Below are 27740 nucleotides of genomic sequence, written 5' to 3' on the forward strand. Positions count from 1 at the left end.
TGCACAACAGAATCTTATGAGAATAACAGCTTTTGTTCTCTTATTGAATAAACTGTAAAACAAATGATTGTTTCCAGACTCGTATTTTCAAATACTGTTTCAAAGTCAAATCGCCTTTGGGGGGAAGCAGCTACCTACTTTGTGCTGGATGTGGAGGATGAAAGATATCGTACACTGTTTCTGAAGAGTAAAGGAATAGATTGACTGGAAGTTGGCAGCTTCAAGTAAATTTGAGCCCATGCCACAGGACATTTACTCTTGGGAGAAGGGACAATGAATACTGTGTTCAGAAGTATCATAAATACCTTAAATTACAGCCTGGTATGGGAACACCCATGCCTTGGAGTGGAAAATGGATTCAGCTCAGTACATCTCAGGTAACACATTGTGAAACACTGTTGTAGAAAAGCATCATCAAAGCTCCTCAGCACCCAGGCCATGCTCTTTTCTCACTATTGCCACCCGGTAGAAGGTACAAGTGCCTCGGGGTCTCGCACAACAACACTCATTCTATTTCTGGTGTTCCCATCAACAAATGATCTCACTTTAATGACTCTCTATTTCATGCTCCTGTTATTCATTGCTATTTATATTTGCATTTGCACAGTTTGTTGTTTACTACGCTCTTGCTCTTTCATTGATCCTGTTTACAGTTCCTGCTCTATAGATTTGCTGAGCATGCTTGCAGGAAAAAGAATTATATGCAGTGATATATATGTACTCTGATAATAAATTTTTCTTTGAAACAGCTGCTCCAGAGATACTTTATCCCTTATGCCAATCTGTAATAATGAAGTTACAAAAACCATACAATACAGGAACAGGCTCTTCAGCCCGCATAGCTAACCCCACCACAATGCTCATCCAAACTTATCCATCTGTTCTATATCCATGTGACTAAATGCCTCAAACATTGCTATCAATCTGCTTCTACCATCTCACATGGCAGTGCATTCCAGACACCTACCACTGTATCAAAAATAAAACAGCCTCACCAATCTCCTTTAAAGTTTCTCCTCCTCACCTTAAGCCAACAACCTTTCAGTATTTGACATTTCTACCCTGAGAAAAGAATCTTGTGTACTTCTATTAGGTCACCCCTCAGCCTCCAACACTCCAACGAAAACAAAGTCTGCCCAACTTCTCCTTGTAGCTAGCTAATACACTCTGTTCATGCAAAGATCCCAGTGAACCACTTTTACACGCTCTGCAGAGCCTTAACATCTTTCCTACAATGTAGTAACTGGAAACACACACAATACTCCAAAAGCAGCCCAATCAACATTTTAAAACAGCTGCATCATGACTTGCCAAGTTTTATACTCACTGTCCTGAGCTATGAAGTAAAGCAGGCCAAATACTTTCTTTACCATCCTATCCCACTTGTGTTGCCATTTTTAGGAAGCTATAGTCTTGCACAAGATCCCTCTGTACACTGACACTCCAAGGTCCTGTCAGTTGCTATACAACTTCTTTTTGACTTGACCACCAAAAATGCATTACTTCACACTTGTTCCAATTATACTCAATCTGTGATTTCTCTGCCCAAATTTCCAAATGATTTACATCCAGCTGTACCCTTTGAAAAGCCTTCTCTATCCACAACTCCAACTGTCAAGTCATCTGCAAGATTGCTATTTAGACCACCTACATTTTCATCCAAATCAATATGACGAAGAACTGATCCAATGCCACTGGTCATTGACTTCCAGTCAGAAAAAACATCTCTCCATTTGTGCCTTATATCTTTTGCGACCAAACCAATTTTGCATCCAACTTATCTGCTAGCTCTGGCTCCCATGTCCCTTAATCTTCTGGATCTGCCTACTATGAGGGAACTTGTCAACTGCTCAAGTCTATGCACACAACATCCATTGTCCTACCCTCAATCATCTTCGTCACTTCTGCAAAGAACTCAATCAAATTTGTAAAACAAGACCTCTCCACACCAAGCCATGCTGACTATCCCCAGGAAGTCCACAGTTTTCTTAATACAAAAAAATTCTGCCCTTAAGAATCTTCTCCAACAATTTCCCTTCCAAGTTTCCACAAAAGAAATACACATCCTTCAATTCCATCTGTAGATAGGTAGATAGAATATACAGAATCTAGTGTGAAGGGTGAAAACTTGGGTACAAACTACAAGAGCTTGCATTTTAGGAGGAAAACAGCACTAAATTATGTACATTTTTGATGATTTTCAATAATGGAAGAATGTATCAAGAACTATCTACCCACCACTTGCTGGAAATATTGGACCACATTAACTTAGCTTTGGAGCACTGAAATTGGGCATGATGACTGCCTTAGTGTTACTGGGCAGTCACTTAGTGTTACTGAACACAGCCAACTACAGAAATCAAAACTGCAGACACTAATTTGAAGTAAAAATACAAAGAAAAGTGGAAACACTCAGCAGTTTAAGAAGCATCTTCAGAAAAAGGAGTTAATGTTTCAAGCCAAAGACATTTCATGTGATGGCCCTGGCTGTATTTAAGCAGCAAGGACAGATTTCCTTCGTCAATCCCAAGAAAATCATTGTTGTTTACAGACAAGCTCTTTTTGGCAAAGGGAAATAAAGAGGCTTTTTGGGGTAAGCTAATCTACCCTTGACTGTTCCAAAGGTATAACTCTTTATACAGCAAAGGACCCTGCAATTAATGAAGGTCTAGATAAAAATGGCAAATTTTAAGTGAAGGAAAAATATGATAAACTTACCAATTAAACCCACACAAATATTAACTATAGATCCTGATCGCTGCGTAGGGAGTGAATTTTCAGGAAAAAGCAATGCATTCAATGAGAATTCTTCATCACTTCCTGATAAAACATCTGCCTGCGAGTCACTTGTGCTGGCTGATTCAGTCATATCTGCATCCTCGGATGTGTTTGCCATTTGATACGTTGCGTTAGAAAATTGGTCCGGCTGGTATCTGCAATGGGGAATCGGTCACGTTATTTAGCTCAAAATTCTTTTTAAGCCACCTTCTTACACAAGAGTCTACTCTGTTGCATTTGTAGAAAATACACTGATTTGTCTTGGCATTAAGACTGTCAACATTCCTTTCAGGCCAGATTCCTTCGGCTGGGATAGCAACGAGGTGATGCACAGATTTTAAGTATCTCCAGGAAGCAGGAAAAAAAGGTTTACTGTAATCTCTCGACAGAAAGTATGCACGCCTGGATGCATCAGCAGACTGTAACCTTGTCACATCCCTCCTCCTCCCAACCCAAACAGCACTGCCCTCAGGTCTCAGGTAGTGGACTTGCTCATGTAAAGTAACCAATTACTTAGAGGGCCAGAGGTTGAGTGGCATTATGTTCAGACTTGGGTACAAATTTACTTTCAGGACAGCACAGGAGAGCATCGATCCAAAGACAACTGATCATTTGACCTGAAGAGAAAGACTTTTAAATTACCTGAGCACCAGGACACAAGCAGCCACCAGAGAGTAGGCAAGAAGGGTTCCAATTGACATCAAATCCACAAGATCTTTGAGGTCAAACAAGAACGCCATGATAGCTGCAGCAAAAGAGTAATACAATTCTAAAGTTTCAGCAGACAAAGCAATAACCTCAAAACAGCAGAATTAGTCCATGGTTTTTAGGACATCACAAGCAGCCCCCCCCCCCCCCACCACACTGCAGGTTAATTTTATCTTTTGTGTTTACACAAAGAGTAATAGCAATTGTGTAAGTTGCCTGCATCTTAGACACACCACAAACAAGCCCTTTAGGAATTCTGAATTGGGAAACCAGGCAAACAAGTGACATTATATATGATCAAAATGAAGGATGTTTGATTCTCATAATCAAGAGTTTATAGCATACAACATTAAATAAGTAGCAATTATATTTTAACAGTAGTTTGAATATTTATATCATGAATTCTTATGCCAAATACTACTGGGAGATGTGAACTCAACAACCACAGCAGGAATTCAGCCTTACTAAAAATGGTAGCAAGAATACTTGTGTCTATATATAAGCATTCTGTCTTACTGAGACTTCTCATGCTTTTGCATAATTATTCTTTTTTAAATTTTATTTTCAGTTTATCAACCAAAAAGACATTATGCAATGTCACCATCTGAAAAAGAGCAAGGGTATTTTTGGTTATGGAACTGGTTGAACATTGGCCTACTGTCAAATGAGTCACTTGCTCTTCAGCAGACAGCAGTTTTTACAAGTGACATCCAACTGAAGCAGCAACTGCAACCTAGATTTAACATCTCACGAAAAGTATGAAGTCACATTTTCCACAGAGATTCAGGTTCAATCATCAACTACTACTGTGAGGAAAATATTCACTACATCCATGTGTATTGGAAAAAAATAAACACCGATCCCAAAAGCTAACCATAAGCAACGCATAACCAACCTACAAAAGATTACAATATGCAAACTTAACAAAGGACAAATACTTACTATCAACATACATAAAAGTAACTGTTAATCAGTCAGAACAAAAGCCCAAACAAGTACTTAAAAATTAAGAATCCCTGATATTTTAAACTATCACTGCTTGAAGGGAAATCGAGCTTGCCAGACTAGATTTTCCCACCCATTCTGGAGGGAGGGTTCACCAATTGTAAGTGTCCTTACTGATACCAGCTAAAGGCACTGGCTGTATCTGTGAAATCAAAGGGCAGACTTTTCTGCTTTCTATGAAAGAAGTCTACCTACAATGAAGCTAATCTCAAGGGAAAATACAACAGGGATTTTTTATCTTTAACATGAGTAAAGTCAAAAGCTATCATGCACAAATTCTGGTTATAAGCTTTATCTGCATACTCACATGGGTTAGTTACGCAGTCACAATGCAATGTTATTCACTCAAAAATCCACTGCAGTCCAGACTTGGAACTTAATTCAATGCTTACCAGAAAGTACCCCAGCTGCAATGGTTGAAACTATTGGGGCTTTTCTTTCACTTACATGCGACAAAAATCTGAAGAGCAGACCATCCCGCCCCATTGCAAACAAGATCCGTGGCAAAGGAAACATTGAACCTAATAAGCTGCAAGGGAGATGGTGATTGTGAGAGAGTATGATTTGAATTTACAGGGAAAGTAAACACATGGATACCAAATTGCTTCAGGACTCCGATAGAATAGAACCACTTGACATTTCTCCAGTTTTTGCAATGATTCTAATATTAGCTTTTAAGACTGATATCCAGGCAATCCAAATTAGAGTATGTACTTATGACGGGTGTGACACCCTGGCTAAGTGGCAAAAATGTGAACGTGTGCATGCTGACAACTGCTCCGATACAGCTGTAAAGAAATACCAAAGCAGACATTTTTTCACAGTGAGTTAAGGGAGAACTTAGAGAACAAATGCTTCACTCACTCGCCAAGTGACTCTGAGAGATGGGGGAGAAGCCACGTACACAATGACGGGGAAATGTTCCTAGCTGTTCCACTGAACCAGAGACCATGAAATCACACATTTGGCACAACACGTTCACTTCCCCTGACATTTGTGTTTGTGATAAATCCTTACCTGCTACCACCCCTGACACCACTGTGGCAATCAGTGGCGTTTTGGTCCTGTCGTTGATTCGGGCCAACACCCTGAACAGCAGTCCATCCTCTGCCATTGCATAAATTACACGCGGCATTGGAAATATGGAGCCAAGAAGACTAACAGAGAAACACAGTCCACCCTATGTTAGTATTGTGTTATCACTTCCAAGCAAATAATTACAAACAACATCCCTGAAACAGCCACAGGAATGTTAAAATACATTACTGAGTTCAAAATAAATATTCTCAAATGTGCTGAAAATTGTCATCTTGCTGGTCAGACGGCACGAAATGCTCTGGTACTTTAAATGAACATACAGCGGCAATTAGGGGGTGCTCTTTTATTTCATACTGTTACACTGAAACTAGACACTGATTTTCCCTAAGTTAAGTGTCTCATTTAGGAAACTACAAATTATTTCTTCACTTTGTGGAAAATAAATCATCCACAAGCTACTCAGTGATAGGAAACCTGATCAAATATAGTAACAGCTTTCATCTTACGCGGTACCAAAGAAAAGTGACCAAACTTGTAAACAGACTTTACATATAAAGAATGGATTGCTCTTCAGGAGCTTTGTACAAATGTTGGAGTACAGCAATTGATGAAAGCTCAGGACCTCAGTACTGCAGAGGTTTCAGAGATTTGGATAACAAAACTGAGCAGAAAAAGAATGTGCTTTAAATTTTAAATCTCATAAATTTTAAATAATTCAATTTACAATGGTCACAACCCGGACAATAAATAGTGGTCCTCCTCCTTTTAGTGAAACAATATGTTATATGCCCCAATCTCAGTCCCAGAACAGGAATTGCTGAAGTTACAAAAATATCAGCACTCCTGCCACACTGGGGTCACCACTGTCCACACTGTGCCCGGGCCACACTGGGGTCACCACTGTCCACACTGGGGTCACCATTGTCCACACTGTGCCCAGGCAACACTGGGGTCACCACTGTCCACACTGGGGTCACCACAGTCCACACTGACCTAGGCTGCACTGGGGTCACCACTGTCCACACTGACCCAGGCCGCACTGGGGTCACCATTGTCCACACTGACCCAGGCCGCACTGTGGTCACCATTGTCCACACTATGCCCAGACCACACTGGGGTCACCTTTGTCCACACTGGGGTCACCATTGTCCACACTGTGCCCAGGCCACATTGGGGTCACCACTGTCCACACTGTGCCCAGGCCGCACTGAGGACACCTTTGTCCACACTGAGGACACCATTGTCCACACTATGCCCAGACCACACTGGGGTCACCTTTGTCCACACTGGGGTCACCATTGTCCACACTGTGCCCAGGCCACATTGGGGTCACCACTGTCCACACTGTGCCCAGGCCACATTGGGGTCACCATTGTCCACACTGTGCCCAGGCCACACTGGGGGCACCATTGTCCACACTGTGTCCAGGCCACATTGGGGTCACCATTGTCCACACTGTGTCCAGGCCACACTGGGGGGGGGGGTGCATCATTTGCTTGCTGCTACAAATCTTAAAACAGAGTTGAGACTTTAAAGCTGCTTTTTCACCTTTCACGAGGGCCATATTAAACTACGCTTCCATTCAGGCTGCAGTTTAAAACAAGACTGACACACTGATATTCAATCCTGCAGTCCATCTGTGACTCTAGACCGATCACGTACAGAATAAGCAGCACATTTTTTCTTGCACTATCCCTCCATAATCATACAGGAATCATACTGTTCCAAAACAGGGTACGGATTTTCCAGGAAGCTATGCACTGAGGAGAGCTGTCTACACTAGACCAGAATTTCAAGATGACACGACACTGGTTATTTAAAACTAAGAAGATGTGACAGATTGGATAAGCACTGACCACTTCTAGAGGTATAAATTGGAAGGCAGAAGATGAAATCTGCAAGTGCGAGGGAAACGCAAATGAATCTTCTATGCATAGGAAATTGAGCCCATGCCAGAGTTAGAGTGAGTAATTACAGAAAAGACGATAGCAACATTTGAGAATAGTTCAATCTATAATTGAAAACAGTGGCTTTTCAACAACTTCAAGCATAGCATTGTAGTAAATTGTAAAAAAAAACAGCGAGGTGTTAATGAATATATAACCACACATATCAGTTGGGGGATAAAACTGGACATCAGACAGGAGACCAGGGATATTTTCCCTGCTCTACTACTAAAGATGCAGGAGAGGGGCCAGAAGACTCACTTCAGTAGCACACCCTGCAGGACTACCCTGCAAAGTCAGTCCAGAAATTTATACTCGGCAAGTTTCTCATTCAAGAAAAATCGATTTAAAGGGGAAAGAAAATTGCAGATACTGATAATTTGCAAAGAAAGAACAAAAACAGGCCGGTCTGCAGCTGTGGAGAGAGTCAAATGTTTCGTGCTCTAGTCCCTTGATGTCACTCTGATGGCCTTGATTTTGTACATGGAGCAAGGACAGATTTTCCGCAACATACTTAAAGTAAACTACACCCACTTGTTTACAGACAGATTTTTTTAAAAACTTTCTCTTTCCACAAACACCACCTGACCTGATAATCTTTTCTAGCATTTGTTTTTATAAAGGATTATATAGGGAAAAAAACTGCAAGTACCTGAAATCTGATACAAGAGTGAGTTAGGGATAGGGATTGTGGGGCTGTGGTATTAGAATCACTGAGACTAAAGACACATTATTCCGAACTAAAGGTCACTTTCCATGTTGTGGTGCTGCAAGATTTGAAATGGACTTTCTGAATGCAGTACATTGCAGTATATAATAATAAAGAACTATAAGTATAGTTAATTTTTTTAATACAAGTTGCATCCAGGACACTTTCAAAAGGTGATACCTCAAAAGGGCAGCATCCTTCATTAGGGATGCCCGTCACGTAGGACATGCCACCTTCTCACTGCTGCCATCAAGGAGGAGGTACAAAAGCCTGAAGACGCACACTCAATGTTTCAAGAACAGCTTTTACCCCTCCACTATCAGATTTCTGAATGGACAATGAACCCATGAACACTACCTCAGTATTTTTCCCTCTCTTTTTGTACTAATTAATTAATTAGATTTTTAAAATATATATATTTCATGTAATTTATAGTTTTATTATTGTATATTGCAATGTAGTGCTACTGCAAAATGAAAAAAAAAATTCACGACATATGCCAATGATATTAAACCTGATTCTGAAATATATATAGCAAGGGCTTATGTTACACAATGAATCAGCATAATCTTACACAAGAGTTTACTAAGCACTATAAGCCGAATGCTGAAAGTCCAGGCCTAGCTGTGTAGTAAGTCGTGGTCTGTTACAGATCTGCCATGCTGAGCAACTGCTCAACAGAAAGGCAAAGATGACTGCACTGTCAATCGATGCCACCTATCTATGACTACAAATATCCTACACAAATGAATACAGGTATAGTAGGGAAGACATGCAGTAGGTAACTCTTGGTATTTACTACTGCCCAATTACCTGCAGACTCATTATGAGAGGAGAGAGAAATTGTCTCCGTTCATAGAAGCACCCAACAACGTGCAGCATGTCAAACACACTGAGACCCGTGTTTTAATTCCTGATGCGCACTCAACCGCTACAAAGCTCTATGCAACAGATCTTCAGAAGGAAGCTGCAAAATTTACCTTCAACGGCAAGTCGCAACATTTCATACGAGCACTGTGCTGAAAAAAAGCCCAAACTTAAGAACTTGACTGCAATTTGTACTTGTCAATTCTCTGTCACTTGGGTAACTCCAAACATACAAGAACACGTACTAAAAATACAATTATACTCGATGTCCTAAACACAAAAAAAGAAACTAAATTACAAATGCATTGCCAACTTGGCCAAATGGTTCAACTGGGTTTCAAAGTCTTTTAACCACGTGAACATTTGTTTAAATAGAGAAAGTCCAATCTGTAACAAAGCAAATGAGTGACAGTGAACTCAAGAGTCAAGTACAAATTACCCAGCTGTTTCTTTGTGAATTGTCCATGCCCACAATGATTACTTAAGTTATTCATGCAGACTAAATGTCAATATTTCTAAAAAGAAAACATCTGTATCCTTTTGCATCCACGCAAGAAATGACCGGTTTAGAAAACAAGATTGTACAAATACCTGGTGGAGAGAGCACAGAGTGAGCCAACTGCGACAGCGTACTTTGCCCCATCCCATCCCACATATTTGAAAGCAACTGGCAATGGGCTGTTCTTGTCCAGTAAGTAATAAGGCATCATCAAAGTAAGGGCAGCCGACACTCCAAAATAAGCAACAAAGCAGATCAGAAGGGAAGCAACAATTCCGAAAGGAATGGCTCGCTGGGGATTTTTTACTTCCTCACCTAAAATAAAAAGTGAAGGGAGAAATGAGATTCATAATATCTTGGAATATTATTTCTGTGCAATGTCTCTTACAAAAAGTGCTACCTTAATTTCTGAACAGTCTTTCTAAAATACTTCATTATTTCAATCTGTTATACTTTTATTAATACAAATAAATAAGCAACAGGGCTCATACTTTTTTCCCTTAAGAAATCCATAATTTTTATAACTAATTTATTAATCAATGATAATCTCAGCTCACAATTACCACGGGATGCGAAAGATTTTTTTTTAATAGATAACTAAGATCGTCAATTTGGACACACACTTACAAAAATGTTTGCCACCCCTGATCCACGGAGTCAACATTTCAGGGTGAGGCACCTGCAGTTTCTTGTGTTTCCATGTTCTCAAAAGATGTGCGTATCATTGATTAATTTAAGAAACTGAAAAATTATTGAAGCAATTGCTGAAGTAAAGTTTCATAGATCCAAATCTTAAGATGATAGCTTTGTCAGAAAAAAAAGAGGAGAATCTAAAGAGTTTAAGGGAAATAGAGTAACTGGTAAGACAATAAACCGAATTGAAAATTCAGGTATGGAGCCACAGGAGATGAGCAAGGTACTCCATGAACATTGGAGTAGAAGGCACAAGCTAAAGATGAGAGAGGAACCATTTATTATTAACTCCAGGGGCAGCATTTTTGTTCCAAATAAACACACCAGGTGGTATGGGCTGTCAGAGGAAGTGTTTGTGACACATACCATAAGCACTTTTAACATAGGGTTGGACAGGTACATGGGTAGGGAAGGGTTAGAAGGATATGGGCCAAATGCAGGCAAATAGGACACGCTTGGAATGGACATCTTGGTTGGCATGGATCAACTGGGCTGATATTGTGCTACGTGATTCTATAATAACATGCCAGAAAGAAATAAGAGGCTAACTGGGAAAGGCTTAAGGTTGGTTTTTAAGAACAAATGTTTTGGAATTTGAAAGAACACAACAAAGTGAGTGGATAAAGGTGTACAAGATGATCACAGGCAAAGATTGAGTGGACAGCCAGAGACGTTTTCCATAGGATGGAAATAACTAAGGGGGCATAATTTGCTCCAAAGAGATTGGAGGCAAGTATAGAGAAGGTGTCAGAGGCAAGTTTATTTTTTCACACAGACAGGTGAGTGCATGGAACATGCTGCCGGGGTGTTGGGAGGAGGGCCAGATACATTAGGGTTATTTAAGAGACTCTTAAGCAGGCACATGGACAACAGAAAAATGGAGAGCTATGTAGGAGGGGAGGGTTAAAATGGTCTTAATTTTATTTATTTATTTGAGATAACACTGTGGAACAGGACCCTCCCGTCCTTTGAGCCGCACCACCCAGCAAACCCCAATTTTAAACTCTTGCCAATTTACAATGACTAATTAACCTACCGGCTGGTACACCTTTGGACTGTGGGGGAAAACCAGACCACCTGGAGAAACCCCACACATTCCACAGGGACAACCCGACTCCTTACAAATTATATCGGAATCGAACTCTGATGACGCTAACCCCCTACGCTACCAAGGCGAGTAGGTTAGAAGGTCAGCACAACATCATCGTGGGCCAAATAGCCTGTACTGTTCTATGTTCAAACATGCCTGTGTTACTACTTTGCACATTAGGTCATATGATGAGGAGAAATTTCTACTCCAAGGTGCAACTAACCGCTCATGAATTCTGCACAGCCAGTAAGACAGGATATTCACTAATGCCTATAACTTGAGTGTTTACAGCATATATGTGCCTTACTGACAGTACATCACACAGCAGTGAATGATTCTTAACAAGGGCAGTTTTTGTTCTGATAGCAGTCAGAAACTTGCAGCCAGTTAATGATCACCCGAAGTGGAATGGTTTGGTTCATCAAGATATGGAAGTTTCAGAACATTTCATCTCACCTGTAGTGGCTATACAATCAAATCCTACAAAGGCATAGAAGCAGGTGGCTGCACCCGAAAGCACACCTGAAATGCCATAAGGCATAAATCCCCCAGCACCATATTTCCATTCATTTTCTTCTTTAGTCACACTATAAGGGAAAAACAAGGAATTTAATTTAGTGAATCAGTAGTCTGGAATCCTGAGTAACGTAATAGCTGTGCAGAGCATTTAACGGTTAAACAAAATTCTGAATTCTGCCATCCTATTGCTCAGAAATTCGAATGGTTCAGTACCTGCTCAAAAGTTGCTGTTTGCCTTGCTCCCATTACACCAAACAGAGCTCCATTTCCCCACTCCTTCAAAACCATCAGAAACTGCACATGCCTCTAGTCATGTAAACTCTTGTGCTCAATTCAAGCCAACAAGAAGAACATTACACAGAGGTACCAAGAAAGTCACGAGTGAACTGTGATCAAAGCTCAGAAATCTTTGATCCTGTAGTCCTGAAAAGAGATCTCCAAACTGGCAGGAGTAGCGGTGGGCCTATACCACAGACAAATATATAAGCTTGTTTAAACATAACAGCCTTCTGCTTAAGGTGGTAAATGCAAAACTGGGTATAGGATGCTGGGAACTATAAGGTGGTCAGTGAATGGCTGAACTAGTGGGTAGAACAAACAGCTGTGTTTATTCAGTCATTTCTGAACCTAATGACTGATAAATTGGCACGATACTTCTGTTCAATCAACTATATAAATAAAATGTAATTGTTTGTAATGCCCTGGTTAATATTTTTACTGCTATGCTGTATGTATTTCATTTCAGTAGTTACGTAAGAGCAGTCTGTTTTGCTTTCAGCATATTTGGGTTTGAGCTAAAGATACGGAGCTATGTTGTTCAACTTAGGAATATTGCGTCAGCCAATCAGGATGGTGCAATTGGGGGGGTGTTCTAGAGCATGCTGGGCAGAGATGTTTGTGTGATGGACACTGGCGTGGGTCGAGGTCTATTTGGCGGAAGCTAGAAGACAGGAGGGAAGGTGGTTGAGGATGCCATCCACAAAATGCTTGATGCAGATGAATGGCCTTGAGGGGGAAGGACCAATATTCCTCTGGGGGAGTTCACTTATTCAAGATGGATTTTGAGCAACATTTCGAAGGTGGGGTGTACTTTCACACAGTGCGTGGGTCCACCGTGCAAGTTAAAAACAAATTCAAGATGAGCTCCAACTTGTGTGCATATTTAGACTGGGTTAACTGTAATGGACCCTTTTTTATTTTTTCCTAATAATTGTTCGATAAAACTGACGTGTAAATATACTTTCTTTGTAACTGTACATAGTGTACAATCTGTTAATTCTTGCTGATGGCTAATTGCACAGGTAGACTACCTGTCAACCACAAAGACCATTCCAGTGTTCAGTTAAATCTAACCCCAGCCAACACACTTACCCTGCGCTCACATTGCCATGTCAACAACACTCTCTTTCAACTCCTTTCCCATTCAGGTATCACTGATAGACCACCGTCATACAGACCCCCATCAGACCCCCCCCCCCAATAGACCACTGTCAGAACCCACCCTCCCGATAGACCACCGTCAGACTCCCCCCCCAGACAGATCACCGTCAGACCCCCCCCCAGACAGACCACCATCAGACCACCCCCCCAGACAGACCACTCAGAACTGCCCCCCAGACCACTGTCAGACCCCCCCCGATAGACCACCGTCAGACCCCCACCCAGACAGATCACCGTCAGACCTCCCACCCAGGCAGATCACCGTCAGACCCCCCCCAGACAGATCACCATCAGACCACCCTGCCAGACAGACCACTCAGAACCCCCCACCCCCCAGATAGACCACTGATAGGTCACCCTCCCAGATAGACCACTGTCATCCAACTCACTGAACTTTTTCTCTGCAATCTCAGAGCTTGCCCTATCAGATGTCCTTTGCAAGATTTACAATGGTAACATGAATAAAGGAAAGTGTTCCCCCTCCCTCACACATTCACTTATGCAAGGCCTGTTCAGTACAGTACTAGGTACTGTGGCGTCTTGTCACACAAAATTTCCCAGCTGCATGTCTCTGAACAAGGCACTGACTGGCCCAGTGAAACCTGCCCAACAGATCTTTTAGAGTTGCTATCAATTTCTGCCCAATGAACTTAGTCAACAGATTACCTAATGCAACACATTTTATTTTATTCATTTATTACTTAGCAATAGTGTGGAATTATCCCTTCCTGCCGCACTGCCCAGCAAACTCCGATATAACTCCTCGCCTTATCACGGGACAATTTAGTGACCAATTAACCTACTGATATGCCTTTGGACTGTGAGAAGAAACCGCAGTCCTCCGTTCTGCAGGGAGGACACACGCACTCTTTACAGATGTCACTGAAAATGACCTCTAAGGCCTTGAGCTTTAATGGCGTTGCACGAACTGCAACACTACTGTGAAGCCAACACGAGCTAATTTATTCAGGTTTCCTGATGTCATCTTCTTTGGTCTTTCACTAGCTTGCAGTAGTATCCTCACTTGTGGGTTCTATATACTGTAATTCATATTTCCTCTCCCCCTCTCCCTCCAACTTATTGCTAACAGGTTGCTTCACCCGGCACATTGGTTATAATTTTCCCTGTTGGCATCTGTCGTATTCGGTCCCTCGTTCTGCAATTTGTCACGCTTGTTGCTCCTCGACATCTCCCATTTGTACATTACTGCTCATCAGTGTCATGACATGACAGACCAGAACACTCCACCACTTCCAAGTTAATCATAATGAAAATGGCTACTTCTGCACTCACTTTTCCAAGTCAGTACCATTTGTCCCATTCATCAGAGTGTCCTCGCTGAGCTGCCAGTTCTTCAGTGAGCCTTTTACAAAGCCAGACAGCATGACAAAACACAGCACAAGTATGTTGATGCAAGTGAAGATTTTGTTCACCATTGCAGACTCTTTCACACCAAAGGATAATAACCCTGAACAAAGAAGACAGGCAGCATAAGTATGGGCTTTTATATAAAAATATTGCATTGCTTAAAAAATATCTTCTGAGAAAGCTTTAAGTTTCAGGCTGTTCAATTCAAGCTATCTGATAGCAAATCATTTGTCAAAAGGTCAGATACAAATATAAAAATTCTGAATGTTAAACCTAAGTATGACTATGAAAAGTGCTACAAGCTTGAAAATTAACCAATCCAATTAACCAAAAATGCACTTCTCATATCCTTCTGAACACCTACATATAAATGAAATGTATATCCAAAAAAAAGTCCACAACTAATGCAATTTCTGAAAGCTTTAAATTGTGATATTGTTGACATGGAAACTTTGGAAAACAAAATTGCAGTTGCAGGAATTGAAAACAAGAACACAAATGCTGGGAGAGCTCGGCCAGTCAAGCAGGACCTGTGGGAGGAGAAAAGTCCGTTCGTGTTTGATGCCAAAGGTTATTCCTCAGATCTGAAAAAAGAGGGAAAAGGAGTTCATCTGAATTGCTGAGAAGGTGGGGGAGCAATGAGTGCAACGAAAGGAATATCAGCATCAGGGTGAAATTACATAATCATCAAATTATTCCGTGGTTTCCTATTCTACAGATCCTGCTTGACTGGCTGAGTCCATACACCTTGTTCTGTTTTTAATGGAAATTAAGGATACTGTTGATTCTTGAACCAGGTACCAAAAATGCCCATTCCATTCTCATATTGATTTCAGTCCAGTGGAACCAGCACAACGGCAAGTTTCATGGCATAATATATAAACAGGAAACTCACTGGACGTATCCAACTGCAGCTTCACCCAGAGCCTTTTTAAAGCTGGGGAGGGAATGAAGTATAAAGCCAAAGGCACTTTTCTTTCTTCGCATTAGTGGCTTTGAAAAGGTCAAGTAGAGTTACACAGAGTCAAACTCCTGGAACTCCACCTTTAACAGAATCATGCCATGGAAGCAACTTCACCAAGAGGAAACAGGCTCCTCAGCACCCTAAAGGCAATTACAGGTGAACTGCCTGCAGCACACGCTATAAATGCATGGTAGCTGGTGCCAGGGTAGCATAGCTGTGAGCGCAATGCTTTTACAGCTTGGGACGTCAGAGCCTGGAGCTTATCTCCAACTTCATCTGTAAGGAGTCTGAACGTTCCAACCTATAGAATGTGTGGGGGAGGGAGGGGAGGGGAGGAGAGGGAAGGGAGGAAGGGAGGAAGGGAGGAAGGGAGGAAGGGAGGAAGGGAGGAAGGGAGGAAGGGAGGAAGGGAGGAAGGGAGGGAGGGAGGGAGGGAGGGAGGGAGGAAGGGAGGAAGGGAGGAAGGGAGGAAGGGGGAAGGAGGAAGGAGGAAGGAGGAAGGGAGGAAGGGAGGAAGGGAGGAAGGAGGAAGGGAGGAAGGAGGAAGGAGGAAGGAGGAAGGAGGAAGGAGGAAGGAGGAAGGAGGAAGGAGGGAAGGAGGGAAGGAGGGAAGGACAGAATGAAAACAAGCTTCCACTGCATGAACAACTAAGTAAATTAGTCTCGTTTAGTTCAATCAAAGCCTGCAGTGATAATACAGCAGGGTCTACAATACAAACAGATACATGGATGCAATGTTTGCAAATGTAAAAAATCTTTGCTTAATTTCCATACAACATCAATAGTTAACAGAATCCTGAACATCTGGTCAGGCCCCTTCAGTTGTATTTGTAATTACAGACGGATAGATTGCTTAAATCCAGTCTCTCCATCATTGAAGTAGCTAACTCAATAAGACTATACAAAAAGGATACATGCCTGTTAGCAATAATATTATAAATACAGCGAAGATATCTGGATACTCCGCCAATATTCTAGGGGCTTTCATGGTCATATGTTGACGGCAGAACATTTCGATGTGTTTACCGATGAGCTCATCAAATGTCGCACTCCATGCTCTCGCAACACTCGAAGTACCTGCACGGACAGAAACAAACACTGGCAAACGTCACATCAGAAACTTCAATTAACATCCTCTTATGGGTAACAAATGGAAGTATGTCAAGGAATTCAGGTATTTCAATTAAGCTGCTTTTCTCTCTAATTCAACATATTCACATGCAGGCTACGATAATTAAGGTAATATTTCAGAGGAAGTACACAAGCTGACCTTTGGAAATATATTTCTGCTGTTTCCATTTTTTTAAAAAAGAAAACTACTGTTATTTGCAACATTCATTAAGGTAAAATTGTGTGACATTAGACTAATACCAAGAATAAACTGAAACAATCATTCAGAACTCAACAGCAGCCTCTATGTTATATCAATATAACGCACACTAGCAAACGTAAGACACTAGAATTTCTGGTTAAGTAAATGGGTTGAATGTAAATATATTGCAAATTACTCACAAAAATAAATTCAAGATGCCTCAACTTTGGGGAAAAAAATAGAAATTACAATTCTAACTTTTGACGTATAAGCCTAGTTGACAGAACAACATCTCAGAGCTACAAGACAGCCTGGACTTGGATACAATAGTACAAGTTATATCAATATTAGTAACATTTCCTATTGTACAATTTTACCTTCCAACAGTATTACCACTATTGGCTGATAGCTTCTGGTTAAAATAAACAACTACCATTTACCTACACCGGTACCCTGCCTAATACAGCTGCCGTCACATCCAACTGATTGAGTGAGGCTTCGAGTAGTTTCTCAAAACCGTACAGCAGGTCCTCAACACCTAGGGTGAAGAACACAGCTCTGCACACGAGTGCAGAGCCAACAATCTGCTTGCCCTAGATCCACCACCTCACCGCCAACTCCCAGCCACCCCACATTACCAGTCATCAGAGGCAACCTCAACACACTGAACCATGATGATTCATTGCATGCCATTAGTACTCTCAACCTTAGTAACATGTTGAGCACCAAGCGAGCTACCAGTGAGCCGTTATAGTCAGCAACCAATTAACCCCATGTTTCTTTTGAGAAGTGTTTGGGATTCCCAACTTCACATAGTACAGCTATCCAGTTCTCCAAGGTTAACAGGCTCTTCCTAAAACCAATGCACACGCTCCAATTACCCACTTAATGAACAAAAGTCTTGATAGATAGTAAGACAATAGATGTTGCACCAATGTTAAAAAAGGGATTAGGGAAAAGAGGGGTAACTAAGGACAGGTAACCTGCTCATTCACCACTGTCCTCACCTCCATTCAGGGCCCCAAAGGCAACACTTCACCTGCGAATCTGTTCGGGTTGCCTATTGTATCCGGTGCTCCTGATGCAGCCTCCTCTACACTCGTGAGACCAGTCATAAATTGGGACCCCTTCGTTGAGCACCTCCTCTCTATCTGCCAAAAGCAGAACTTCCTGATGGGCAAACATTTTAATTCTGATTCCCATTCATGTCCTTGGCTTCCTCTTGTGCCGTGATGACTCCACCCTCAGTGTGGAGAAGCAAAACCTTGTATTCCGTCTGGGTAGCCTCCAACCTGACGGTATGAGTATCAATTTCTCCTTCTGGTAAAAAAAAAATCCCCCCCTCCCATCTTCTATTCCCCACTCTGGCCTCTTACCTCTTCTCACTCGCCTATCACCTCTCTTCAGGTCCCCTCCTCCTTCCCTTTCTCCTGTGGTCCACTCTCTTCTCCTATTAGATTCTTCCTCTCTAGTCCGTTGCTTTTCTTACCCACCTTCTAGCCATCCTCCTTCCCCTCACCCCCACCTTTTCTATTCTGGGGTTTTCCCCCTTATTTTCCAGCCCTGAAGAAGGCTCTTGGCCTGGAACCGACTGTTTATTCATTTCCATAGATGCTGCCTGTTCTGCTTGAGTTCCTCCAGCATTTTGTGCGTTGCTTTGGACTTCCAGCATCTACAGAATTTCTCATGTTTAGAGGTGAACATAGGCCAGGCAGCTCAACATTTGTAGTCAATGCTTGAAGCCATCATTAAGAAATAGCGAGACACCTTGACAGAAATGGTTCCATCAAGCAGGCACAGCATGGATTCATGAAGGGCAGCTCCTGTTTGACAAACTTATTGGAGTTCTTTAGTGATATAATGAGCACAGTGTATAGAAGGGAACAGATGGGATGTTCTACACTTGGATTTCCAGAATGTGTTCGGTAAAGTGCTGCACAGAAGACTTACCCATAAGATAAGGATGCATGGAGTTGGAGGTTAATAAATTTGTATGGATAGAGGATTGCTTAACCAATAGAAGACAGAGCTGGGATAAATGGGTATTTCTCTGGTTGGCATCTGTAGTCTGCAGCAGTGAGTGCCGTGCCACAGGGATCAATGCTGGGCTTGCTACTGTTCAGGATGTACTGCACATTATAACTGTTCACGATATTCTGTGCTGGAGCCAATTCTTTTTAAGTTATATGTCAATGATTTGGATGATGGAATTGACGGCATTGTTGCAAAGTTTGCAGATGATATGAAGATAGGTGGAGGGGCAGGTAATTTTGAGGAAGTAGGGAGGCAACAGAAAGACTTAGATTAGGATAATGGGCAAAGAAACAGCAGATGGAATGCAGTGTTGGGAAGTATAAGGTCATGCAATTTGGGAAAAGAAATTAAATGGCTGACTATTTTCTAAATGGAGAGAAAATACAAAAAGCTGAGACACAATGGGATTTGGGAGTTCTTGTGCAGGATTCCCTAAAGGTTAATGTGCAGGTTGAGTCAGTGGTGAGGAAGGCAAATGCAATGTTAGCATTCATTTCAAGAAGACTAGAACATAAAAGCAAGGATGTAATGATGAAACTTTATAAAGCACTGGTGAGGCCTCACTTGGGAGTATTGTGAGCAGGTTTGGGCCCCTTATCTTAGAAAGGATGTGCTGAAACTGGACAGGGTTCAAAGGAGGTTCACAAAAATTATTTGAGGATTGAATGGCTTGTCAAGTGAAGAGCATCTGATGGCTCTATAGAATTCAGAAGAATGAGGGGTGACCTCATTGAAACCTATGGAATGGTGAAAGGCCTTGATAGTGGAGAGGATGTGGAGAGTTGAGGTGTGATAGAGTGGATGTGGAGAGGATGTTTCCTATGGTGGGAGAGTCTAAGACCAGAGGACACAGTCTCAGAACAGAGGGACATCCTTTTAGAACGGAGATGAGGAGGAAGTTCTTCAGCCAGAAGGTGGTCAATCTGTGGAATTCTTTGCCACAGGCTACTGTGTAGGCCAAGTCTTAATGTCTATTTAAGGCAGAGGGTGACAGATTCTTGACTGGTCAGGGCATGAAGGGATACAGGAAGGAGATCGGGGCTGAGGGGAAAATTGGATCACCCATTATGAAGTGGTGGAGCAGATTCAGTGGACCAAATGACTTAATTCTGCTCCAATATCTTATGGTCTTATGGTACATTAACAATTTGGAAGAGGGGACCAAATGTCGTGTATCTAAGTTTGCTGATGACATTAAATTAAATGGAAAAGCAAATTGTGGAGAGGATGTACAGGGTTTGCAGAGAACTACAGATAGATTAACTAAGTGGGCAAAGATCTGGCAGATGGAATACAACATTGGTAAATGCAAAGACATCCACTTTGGAAGGAAAATTCAGAGTACTGAAAGCCCAAGATGGGAGTGGGCATGCAGAGGATGTTTCTAACAGTAGGAGAGCCGTGAAATAGCGAGCACAGCCTCAGAAATCCTTTTCAAACAGAAGTGAGGAGGAATTTCTTTAGCCAATGGATGATAAATTTGTGGAATTCACCGCCATCAGTGGCAATGGAAGCCAAGTCATTGGCTACATTTAAAGGAGATTGATAGGTTCTTGATTAGTAAGGGCATCAAAGATTACAGAGATAAGACAGAAGAATTGGGTTAAGAGGAAAAATAAATCAACCAGGATCGAATGGCGCAACAGACTCAATGGGCTGAATGGGCCAATTCTGTTCCTATGTTCTATGATCTAAAAATAAAAGATATTATTTAAATGGTGAACGACTGCAGCTTGCTGTTGTGCAGAGGGACTTGGGGGTGCTTGTGCATAAATCACAAATGGAATGTTGGCCTCCATTGCTAGAGACTACTAGTGAGGCCACAGCTTGGGTACTGTATACAGTTTCGGTCTCCTTACTTGAGGAAGACATAATGGCTTTGGAGACAGTGCACAGGAAGTTCATGAGGTTGATTCCAAAGGATAGTGGGTTAAGCTATAAGGAGCAACTGAGTCACCTGGGACTATACTCATTGGAATTCAGAAGAATGAGAGAGCATCTTACAGAAACATAAAATTATGAAAGTGATAGAAAAGACAAAGGCAGGAAAGTTGTTCTGTAGAAACATAAAATTATGAAAGTGATAGAAAAGACAAAGGCAGGAAAGTTGTTCTGTAGAAATAAAATTATGAAAGTGAAAGAAAAGACAAAGGCAGGAAAGTTGTTCTGTAGAAACATAAAATTATGAAAGTGAAAGAAAAGACAAAGGCAGAAAAGTTGTTTCCACTGAGAAGCGTGTCTAGAATTTGGGGACATAGCCTCAAAATTTAGGGGAACAGATTTAAGGCAGAGATGAGGAGAAATTGCTTTTCCCAGAGAGTAGTGAATCTGTGGAATTCTCTGCCCAAGGAAGCAGTAGTGGCTACCTCATTAAATACATTTAAGACATAATTAGACTTTTGCACAGTAGGGAATTAAGGGTTTTGGGGAAAAAGTGAGTAGGTAGACAGTCGTGTTCTTACTGAATGGCAGAGCAGGCTCAACCAGCCAGATAGCCAACTCCTGCTCCTATTTCTTATGTTCTAATGTTCTTAAAGCCTAACAAGCACGAAAAATAACACAATGGTGACCTGCTATGTCCGGCAGTAGTAAAATAAAAGTTTGAATTTATCGATTAACTTAACCATCTGGTCCCAAGTATTAGTTATTCCCAATGTTATACTGAAAGCCCCAGTCAGACAGTTTACAAAGATTCAGAAATTCAACAGCTGAGGCCTTCATCGCTTCACTTCCATGTATTACTGGATTTCCTGAGATTACATCTAGACAAAAAGCCTTGCAGCCTTCATTTACAGTGAGCTAATCCCACATAAACAATCCCTGAAGTATTAGCACTGCTCTACCTCCAACTACATTAAGTAAAGTATAGTAAAAGCAGAAATGGCACAGGTATACTAAACCCAATTTCTATTTTGGTGAACAGACAGTAAATTCCAATTTGCGGAAAAACAAGTGTTGAAACACCTCTTCTTCTCTCTAAGCCACTTAGGCCTAAGAGTTGCCTAAAAAGATGCAAATTCCAAATAAATAACCTAATAGCCGGGTACAAAAACTTCAGTTCCCACCTCCTTCACCCACTCTACATGATCCATGTGGAAATACTGGGATTAGATCAATGGCTTTATTTAAACACAGAGCCAAGCAGGGAGACAGAATACATATCCTGTGCAGCCACTCTGCAGGGCAAGAATTACCTTTGAGCAAACCGGAAACAGAGGATGAAGCAAAGAGAGGAAGGAGGAAAGCAAAAAGGGGAGCAAACAAAGGGTAACAGAAGGGCATACTGAAACACAGGGAAAGCAGTAGAACCGCAAAAGGACAACAGAAGAATAAGGGACACCAGAACAACAGGAAACAATGATATTAGCAAGCTCCTTATGTGGAAAACACCAGTCACGTTGAATGTACTTATTTCAGATTCACTCACATATACTCGTTTCTATCCTCAGTCACAGAACTGCCTCAAATATCAACTTTATTCACCATATACGTTTATATGTAGGAATTTACTGTGGCATGTGGTGCAACATTCAACTAAACACAATCAACAATTACAAAGAATAAAGAATTATACAAATTAAATTAGAGGTTAATGCAATAAAATGTGTATAAGTATGTAAATATCAGCATGTATTTACAATGTACAGAACATTATGAAAAGTGGTTTAAGGTGTTTATAGTGCACTGCAGTAACTGAGGTGATAGACAAGGTGAGACTGAGGGTTGATCAGATTAACTGACAGGGGAAGAGATCTTCAAGATGGCGTGGTTTTTGTTTCAGTAGCCCTACAGCTCTTTCCAGAAGGGAGTTTTTGGAGAAGCGAGTTTGCAGGGTCAGCCAGTACCACTCCACAGCTGAGACCGTTAACTGGCCCAAGTACAGCACTGGCACCGAAGCCTTTGTCTACCCGAAAGGATTGCCAAGTCACTGTTCCTCTTCTTTCACGTAGGCATCCGAACACCACCCTTGAACGTCAACACTGAAGGTTACTGTACTTACCAATTACATAAGCAAGGATTAGATTCCAGCCAGTAATGAAAGCACAAAGTTCTCCAACTGTAACATAACTGTAGAGGTAAGCAGAACCTGTTCTTGGGACTCTAGCACCAAACTCAGCGTAACAGAGTCCCGCAAGTACAGATGCCAGAGCTGCAATTAAGAATGAGATGACAATGGCAGGCCCAGAATTTTCACGAGCTACTGCTCCAGCCAACACGTAGACACCTGCTCCAAGGGTACTGCCAACACCAAGTGCAACTAAGTCCAGTGTGGTTAAGCATCTGGCAAGCCTGGTTTCTTCAGTACTGCAGTCCACATATTTACGGCGGAAGAGCCGACGTCCAAAATAAGCAAGTGGTTTACAACTCATCTTCGAATTTCCAGGTCTGCCAAACAATCCAAATCTAAAATATAAGAAAACACATTGATAAGAGTAAGAAAATTCTCATTGGTGTTCAAAATATTACAGAAAAGCCAACAAAATAGGTCAACACAATCGGCACAGTAACATTGTATATTTTTAAAAATGAATCATTCTTAATAGGTTACACCAGTGTTATGCTGTCACATGCTGACCAAAATATTTATTTTCCTCCTTTGAACTTCATCCATAAACCATTCCTGACAAACCTGTGCAGAAATTCGAACAAAGATGTTGTAAAATATACACATTTAAATCCGTGGCAATATCCTTGCAAGAAAGTTTACCTATCCTGCTTGGGAGAATTTTAGCGAGTATGACAGTGGGATGACAACCTGAGTACGTCAGCAGGTAAAGCAATTGGGAAGGAAAAGGTTAAATCAGGTGACTCTCTAATATGAAAAAAACAGGCAGCGACATGATAATGAACCCAACAGGAGTGATGGTATGAGGTGTATTTATTCTAATGCAAGGAGAAAGACAGATGATCTTCGAGCCTGGAGTAGTACATGGAACTATGGCATTGTAGCCATTTCAGAAACTTGGTTGACAGAAACAAAGAACTGCAGTTCAGTTTTTCAGATACAACAGATGGATGTAAAAAGGGGGAGTTATATTACTGATCAGAGAGAACATCACATCTGCCCTGAGAGAGGACATATTGGAAGTGTCATCTAGCAAGGCCAAATGGATAGAACTCAGCAATAAGAAAGATACAATCACTTTGATGACGTTAAGCTGACAGCAAATGAGTATAGACATGCAGACAAATCATTAAAAGATACAAACCAGGGATACTGCAATGGGTGATTTTAACTTCCTGAACTCCCTTAGTGCCCGAGGCTTAGATGGAGCAGACTTTATTAGGTATATCCAGGAAGGCTTCTTCAAACAATATATTGATTAGTCCAATTAGGGAGGGGACTATACTAAACATTGCACTGGGGGAATGAGCATGGCCAGGTGATTGAAGTTCCAGTGAAGGAGCATGTGGGGAACAATGACCATAATTCCATGTTATAGGACGGTTATGATAAGGATAAGACTTGCCCTTGGGTGAAATTGCTAAGTTGGGAGAAGGCCAATTAGAACAGTATCGCGCAGGAACCGGGGGAATGTAGGCCCAGAGCAGCTGTTTGGCGGATGGATAACATATCAGAAGTCTAGTAACAAAGATAAGGAAGCAGATGCAAGAGCTGCCAAACCGAAATCAAATGGGAAATAAAGGAATTACGAGGACTAAGAGGGGCCATGGGTCATAGCAAATAGTAGACAGGGAAAGAGTAGATCCACTCAAAAATCATGAAGAGAATGTGTGGGTGGAACTAGGAGGAAGTAGGGTGCAGTCCTTATTATTGTTATTCACCAAGGAGGACATGGATGACAGTAAGATTAGAAGGGGGAGGTATGTTGATACACTGGACCATGAGTTCCCAACCTGGGGTCCACGACCCTTTGCCTAGGGGTATTGGTCCACGGCATTAAGGTGGTTGAAAGCCCCTGCTCTAGACTCCAGAGCATGTTGATATTAAAGGAGGTGGTATTAGATGCCTTGGAAAAAAAATAACATTATGGCAGACAAGTCCCCCGGCCCAGATGGGATCCATCCCAGGGCACTTAGTGAAACAAAGAAGGAGATTTCTGGGACAAAGATCTTCACAGTCTCTTTAGCCATGGGTGAGGTGCTGGAGTACTGAAGAATAGCCAGTGTCATTCCTTTGCTCAAATGCAACACAGATAAACCAGAAAAGTTAATAAATACTCTGAAAGTGAACTTTATTCTGTCTCAAAATTTTGGGTAGTGATTTGTTACTTTGGTCATTTGAACAGCTAACACAGGGGTTGTTTATAATAATACATACCTATACACATCTGACTTCAGCAAACGTCTTAAACAGTTATCAGAAATTTGCTAGAAGATAAAGCAACACAAATCTAAATCCCATCATCCAGCTGTGAGCAGTCCTCACTGGTAGCTAGATAAGTTGAAACATCTCAGGAAGAGCCTTGTTGGCACTTCACTGCACCACCAGCAACACCTTCAGTTAATCAGCACCTTTTACACACAAAAATTAAGATTCTGCTTAGTGTAAGAAAATGAAACAACAAGGCAGAGCAAGATTGAAAGAGACCAAACTGAAGGGGTATATTTTACAAATGATAAAAAATTCATTTGGACAAATTCCAGAGAATAATACAATCTAAGCAAGTGAAGCCATAGCAGCCAACCAAAATACACATTATAGAATTACGATGCTGGAAATATTCAACACTTCACCTGTATCAAAGCGGGTAATTCTGCTGCAACTTGTTCTATTTTCAAAATCCATGAATATACACACACATGGGTCAGTTGTCCCTTTCTCTACAATACAGCCCGGCTTGCAAAGCATGTTCCATGGCTCAAATTCCTTCAGTATTTTGTGTGTGTTGCTTCGGAGCTCCCCAGCCAGCATCTGCAGATCTGCCCGTGTTTGCGACATCACACTCGCCTTAAAATAAAATCACCTAATAACTATGCCGTTAAGCTACCTGACCGGATGGCACAATCCCACAGCAACCATGGTCTCACTCTACTGCAGATAAACCCCATGTCCCATCTACCATTACCACCATCTTATCTTATAAAATTATTTCCCCGCCCCCATTTCTGAGCAAGGGTCTTTCACCTGAAACAGTAACCCTATTGTGCTTTTGTTTCTGGTTTCCCGCATTTACTTTTTGATCATCATTTTAGAACATTCCACACTCTGAATGCCATAATCTTAGATAACCATTCATTGCAGTCTTTGCTTCTCATATTCTCTGCACCTGTAGTTGGTTTTTGCCAAGCCTCAAAAAAGCGCAGCATCTAACATTAAGGACCCCATGACCCAGGACATGCCCTCTTCTCATTGCTACTATCAAGGAGGTGGTACAGGAGGTTGAAAACACACATCCAATGTTTCAAGAACAGTTTCTTCCCTTCCACCATCAGATTTCCGTCTGGACAATGAACCCAAGTACACCACCTCACTATTTTTTTGCTTTTTGTAGTATACTATGCATACTATAGTATACATACTATTTATATACTATTTTTTAAAATTACATATTGCAGTGTACTACTGCTGCAAACCAACACATTTCATGACATATGCCAGTATTATTAAACTTGATTCTGATTCTGTCCTGTCAGAAATTTTAGACGTGCGACATTAATATCTCCCCTAGATGAACCTTGTCATTCACAGCCTTACCCGCCTTTCATGTTCCTTTCTGTTCTCTCCCCTCCACCCTTCATTCTCTGCAACTTAAGAAATTGACTAACCTCCAACTTCCACCAACCCTGATGGAAGGTCATTGACCAGAAATATCAATTCTGTTTCCGACACCACCTGACTTGCTGAGTTTTCCATTTGCTGACTTTGCATAGTAGCCAAATGTTGGGCAAAGGACAGTGTTGCTGGGTTAGAACACTGGTTTCCATGTTTGTATCTCCATACCTGACCTGGCAGTATTCAACTAGTCAATGCTAATAAAATTGCATAGATGTGGCTAGGGAGAAAAGTCACTACATATGAACTAGCAATCCCAATCAACTGGTCAATGTTGGCAGGAACCTGCAGTCATGAGGTAAAACTGCCCCAAATAGGCAAATTCACCTCATTTCCCCACTTATCTGGTAATCAATTCTTAAATAAAAAGACAGAGTGGAGAGCACACATTCAAAACTGGTCTAATTTAAACTCAGGTCATAAATCAGGTCTGAAACAGAAGCTTCACCTTCCATCTCATCATGATTTATATGTCCTCAGCTGCTGCAAACTCTTAGCTTCCCAACACCACAGCAGTGACCGTACTTCAAAACAGTAAATTGCACTGAAGTGCTTTGAAATACACATGCCATGGAAGTTTCAACTTAAACGCAAGATTTTCTTTCTTTACTTAGCCTCTGTATCATTATTTCAGACTTTTATATATTGCAAAATCTACATTAATCTTCCAAAAAGTTCCTCAGCATAAGCATTTGCCAAAATAGTGTGTTTCATTTTCAGGCCTTAAACCAAAACTGATCGACCATTCATGATCTATCCACTTGCCCAATACAATCCTAGATGACATGAGGATTTAATCTTTTCTTCCTTAAATTTCAATTTTCACTTCACCTTTTAACTGATCTTGATCTTGCACCAGACATACTGAATTTTACTTCCCAATTTAGAGAGAATTAAAAAAAAACAAATTAAGATACTTTAAAGCAATTTCCATTTTTATTCAGTTACCCACTGGCAATTTACCGTGGCAGGCAAGAAAATAATCAGGTGAATCATCACAAATTATTGATGCGCTCCTCCCAGTTTACAGTA

The 27740-nt window shown here is 41.3% G+C and overlaps 1 protein-coding gene across 4 annotated transcripts in view; it reads right to left on the reverse strand.

The window, feature by feature from the left end:
• The window catches only part of LOC134349647 (high affinity cationic amino acid transporter 1-like), an 85867-nt gene that overhangs the window by 25590 nt on the left and 32537 nt on the right, over positions 1-27740 (reverse strand). For 3 of the 4 annotated variants that reach the window (XM_063054264.1, XM_063054263.1, XM_063054266.1), the window contains exons 2-9: positions 22971-23374; positions 16543-16701; positions 14586-14760; positions 11790-11920; positions 9643-9865; positions 5509-5648; positions 3421-3523; positions 2719-2933 (exon numbers count right to left, since the gene is read on the reverse strand). In XM_063054264.1, the coding sequence (XP_062910334.1) occupies positions 2719-2933; positions 3421-3523; positions 5509-5648; positions 9643-9865; positions 11790-11920; positions 14586-14760; positions 16543-16701; positions 22971-23340 (1516 nt within the window). In that variant the 5' untranslated portion in view covers positions 23341-23374. Of the gene's footprint in view, positions 1-2718; positions 2934-3420; positions 3524-4883; positions 5021-5508; positions 5649-9642; positions 9866-11789; positions 11921-14585; positions 14761-16542; positions 16702-22970; positions 23375-27740 lie in introns of all 4 variants that reach the window. The other variant, XM_063054267.1, reaches the window with a different exon arrangement.

Source organism: Mobula hypostoma, chromosome 7, assembly GCF_963921235.1.
Source record: "Mobula hypostoma chromosome 7, sMobHyp1.1, whole genome shotgun sequence".
NCBI lineage: Eukaryota > Metazoa > Chordata > Chondrichthyes > Myliobatiformes > Myliobatidae > Mobula > Mobula hypostoma.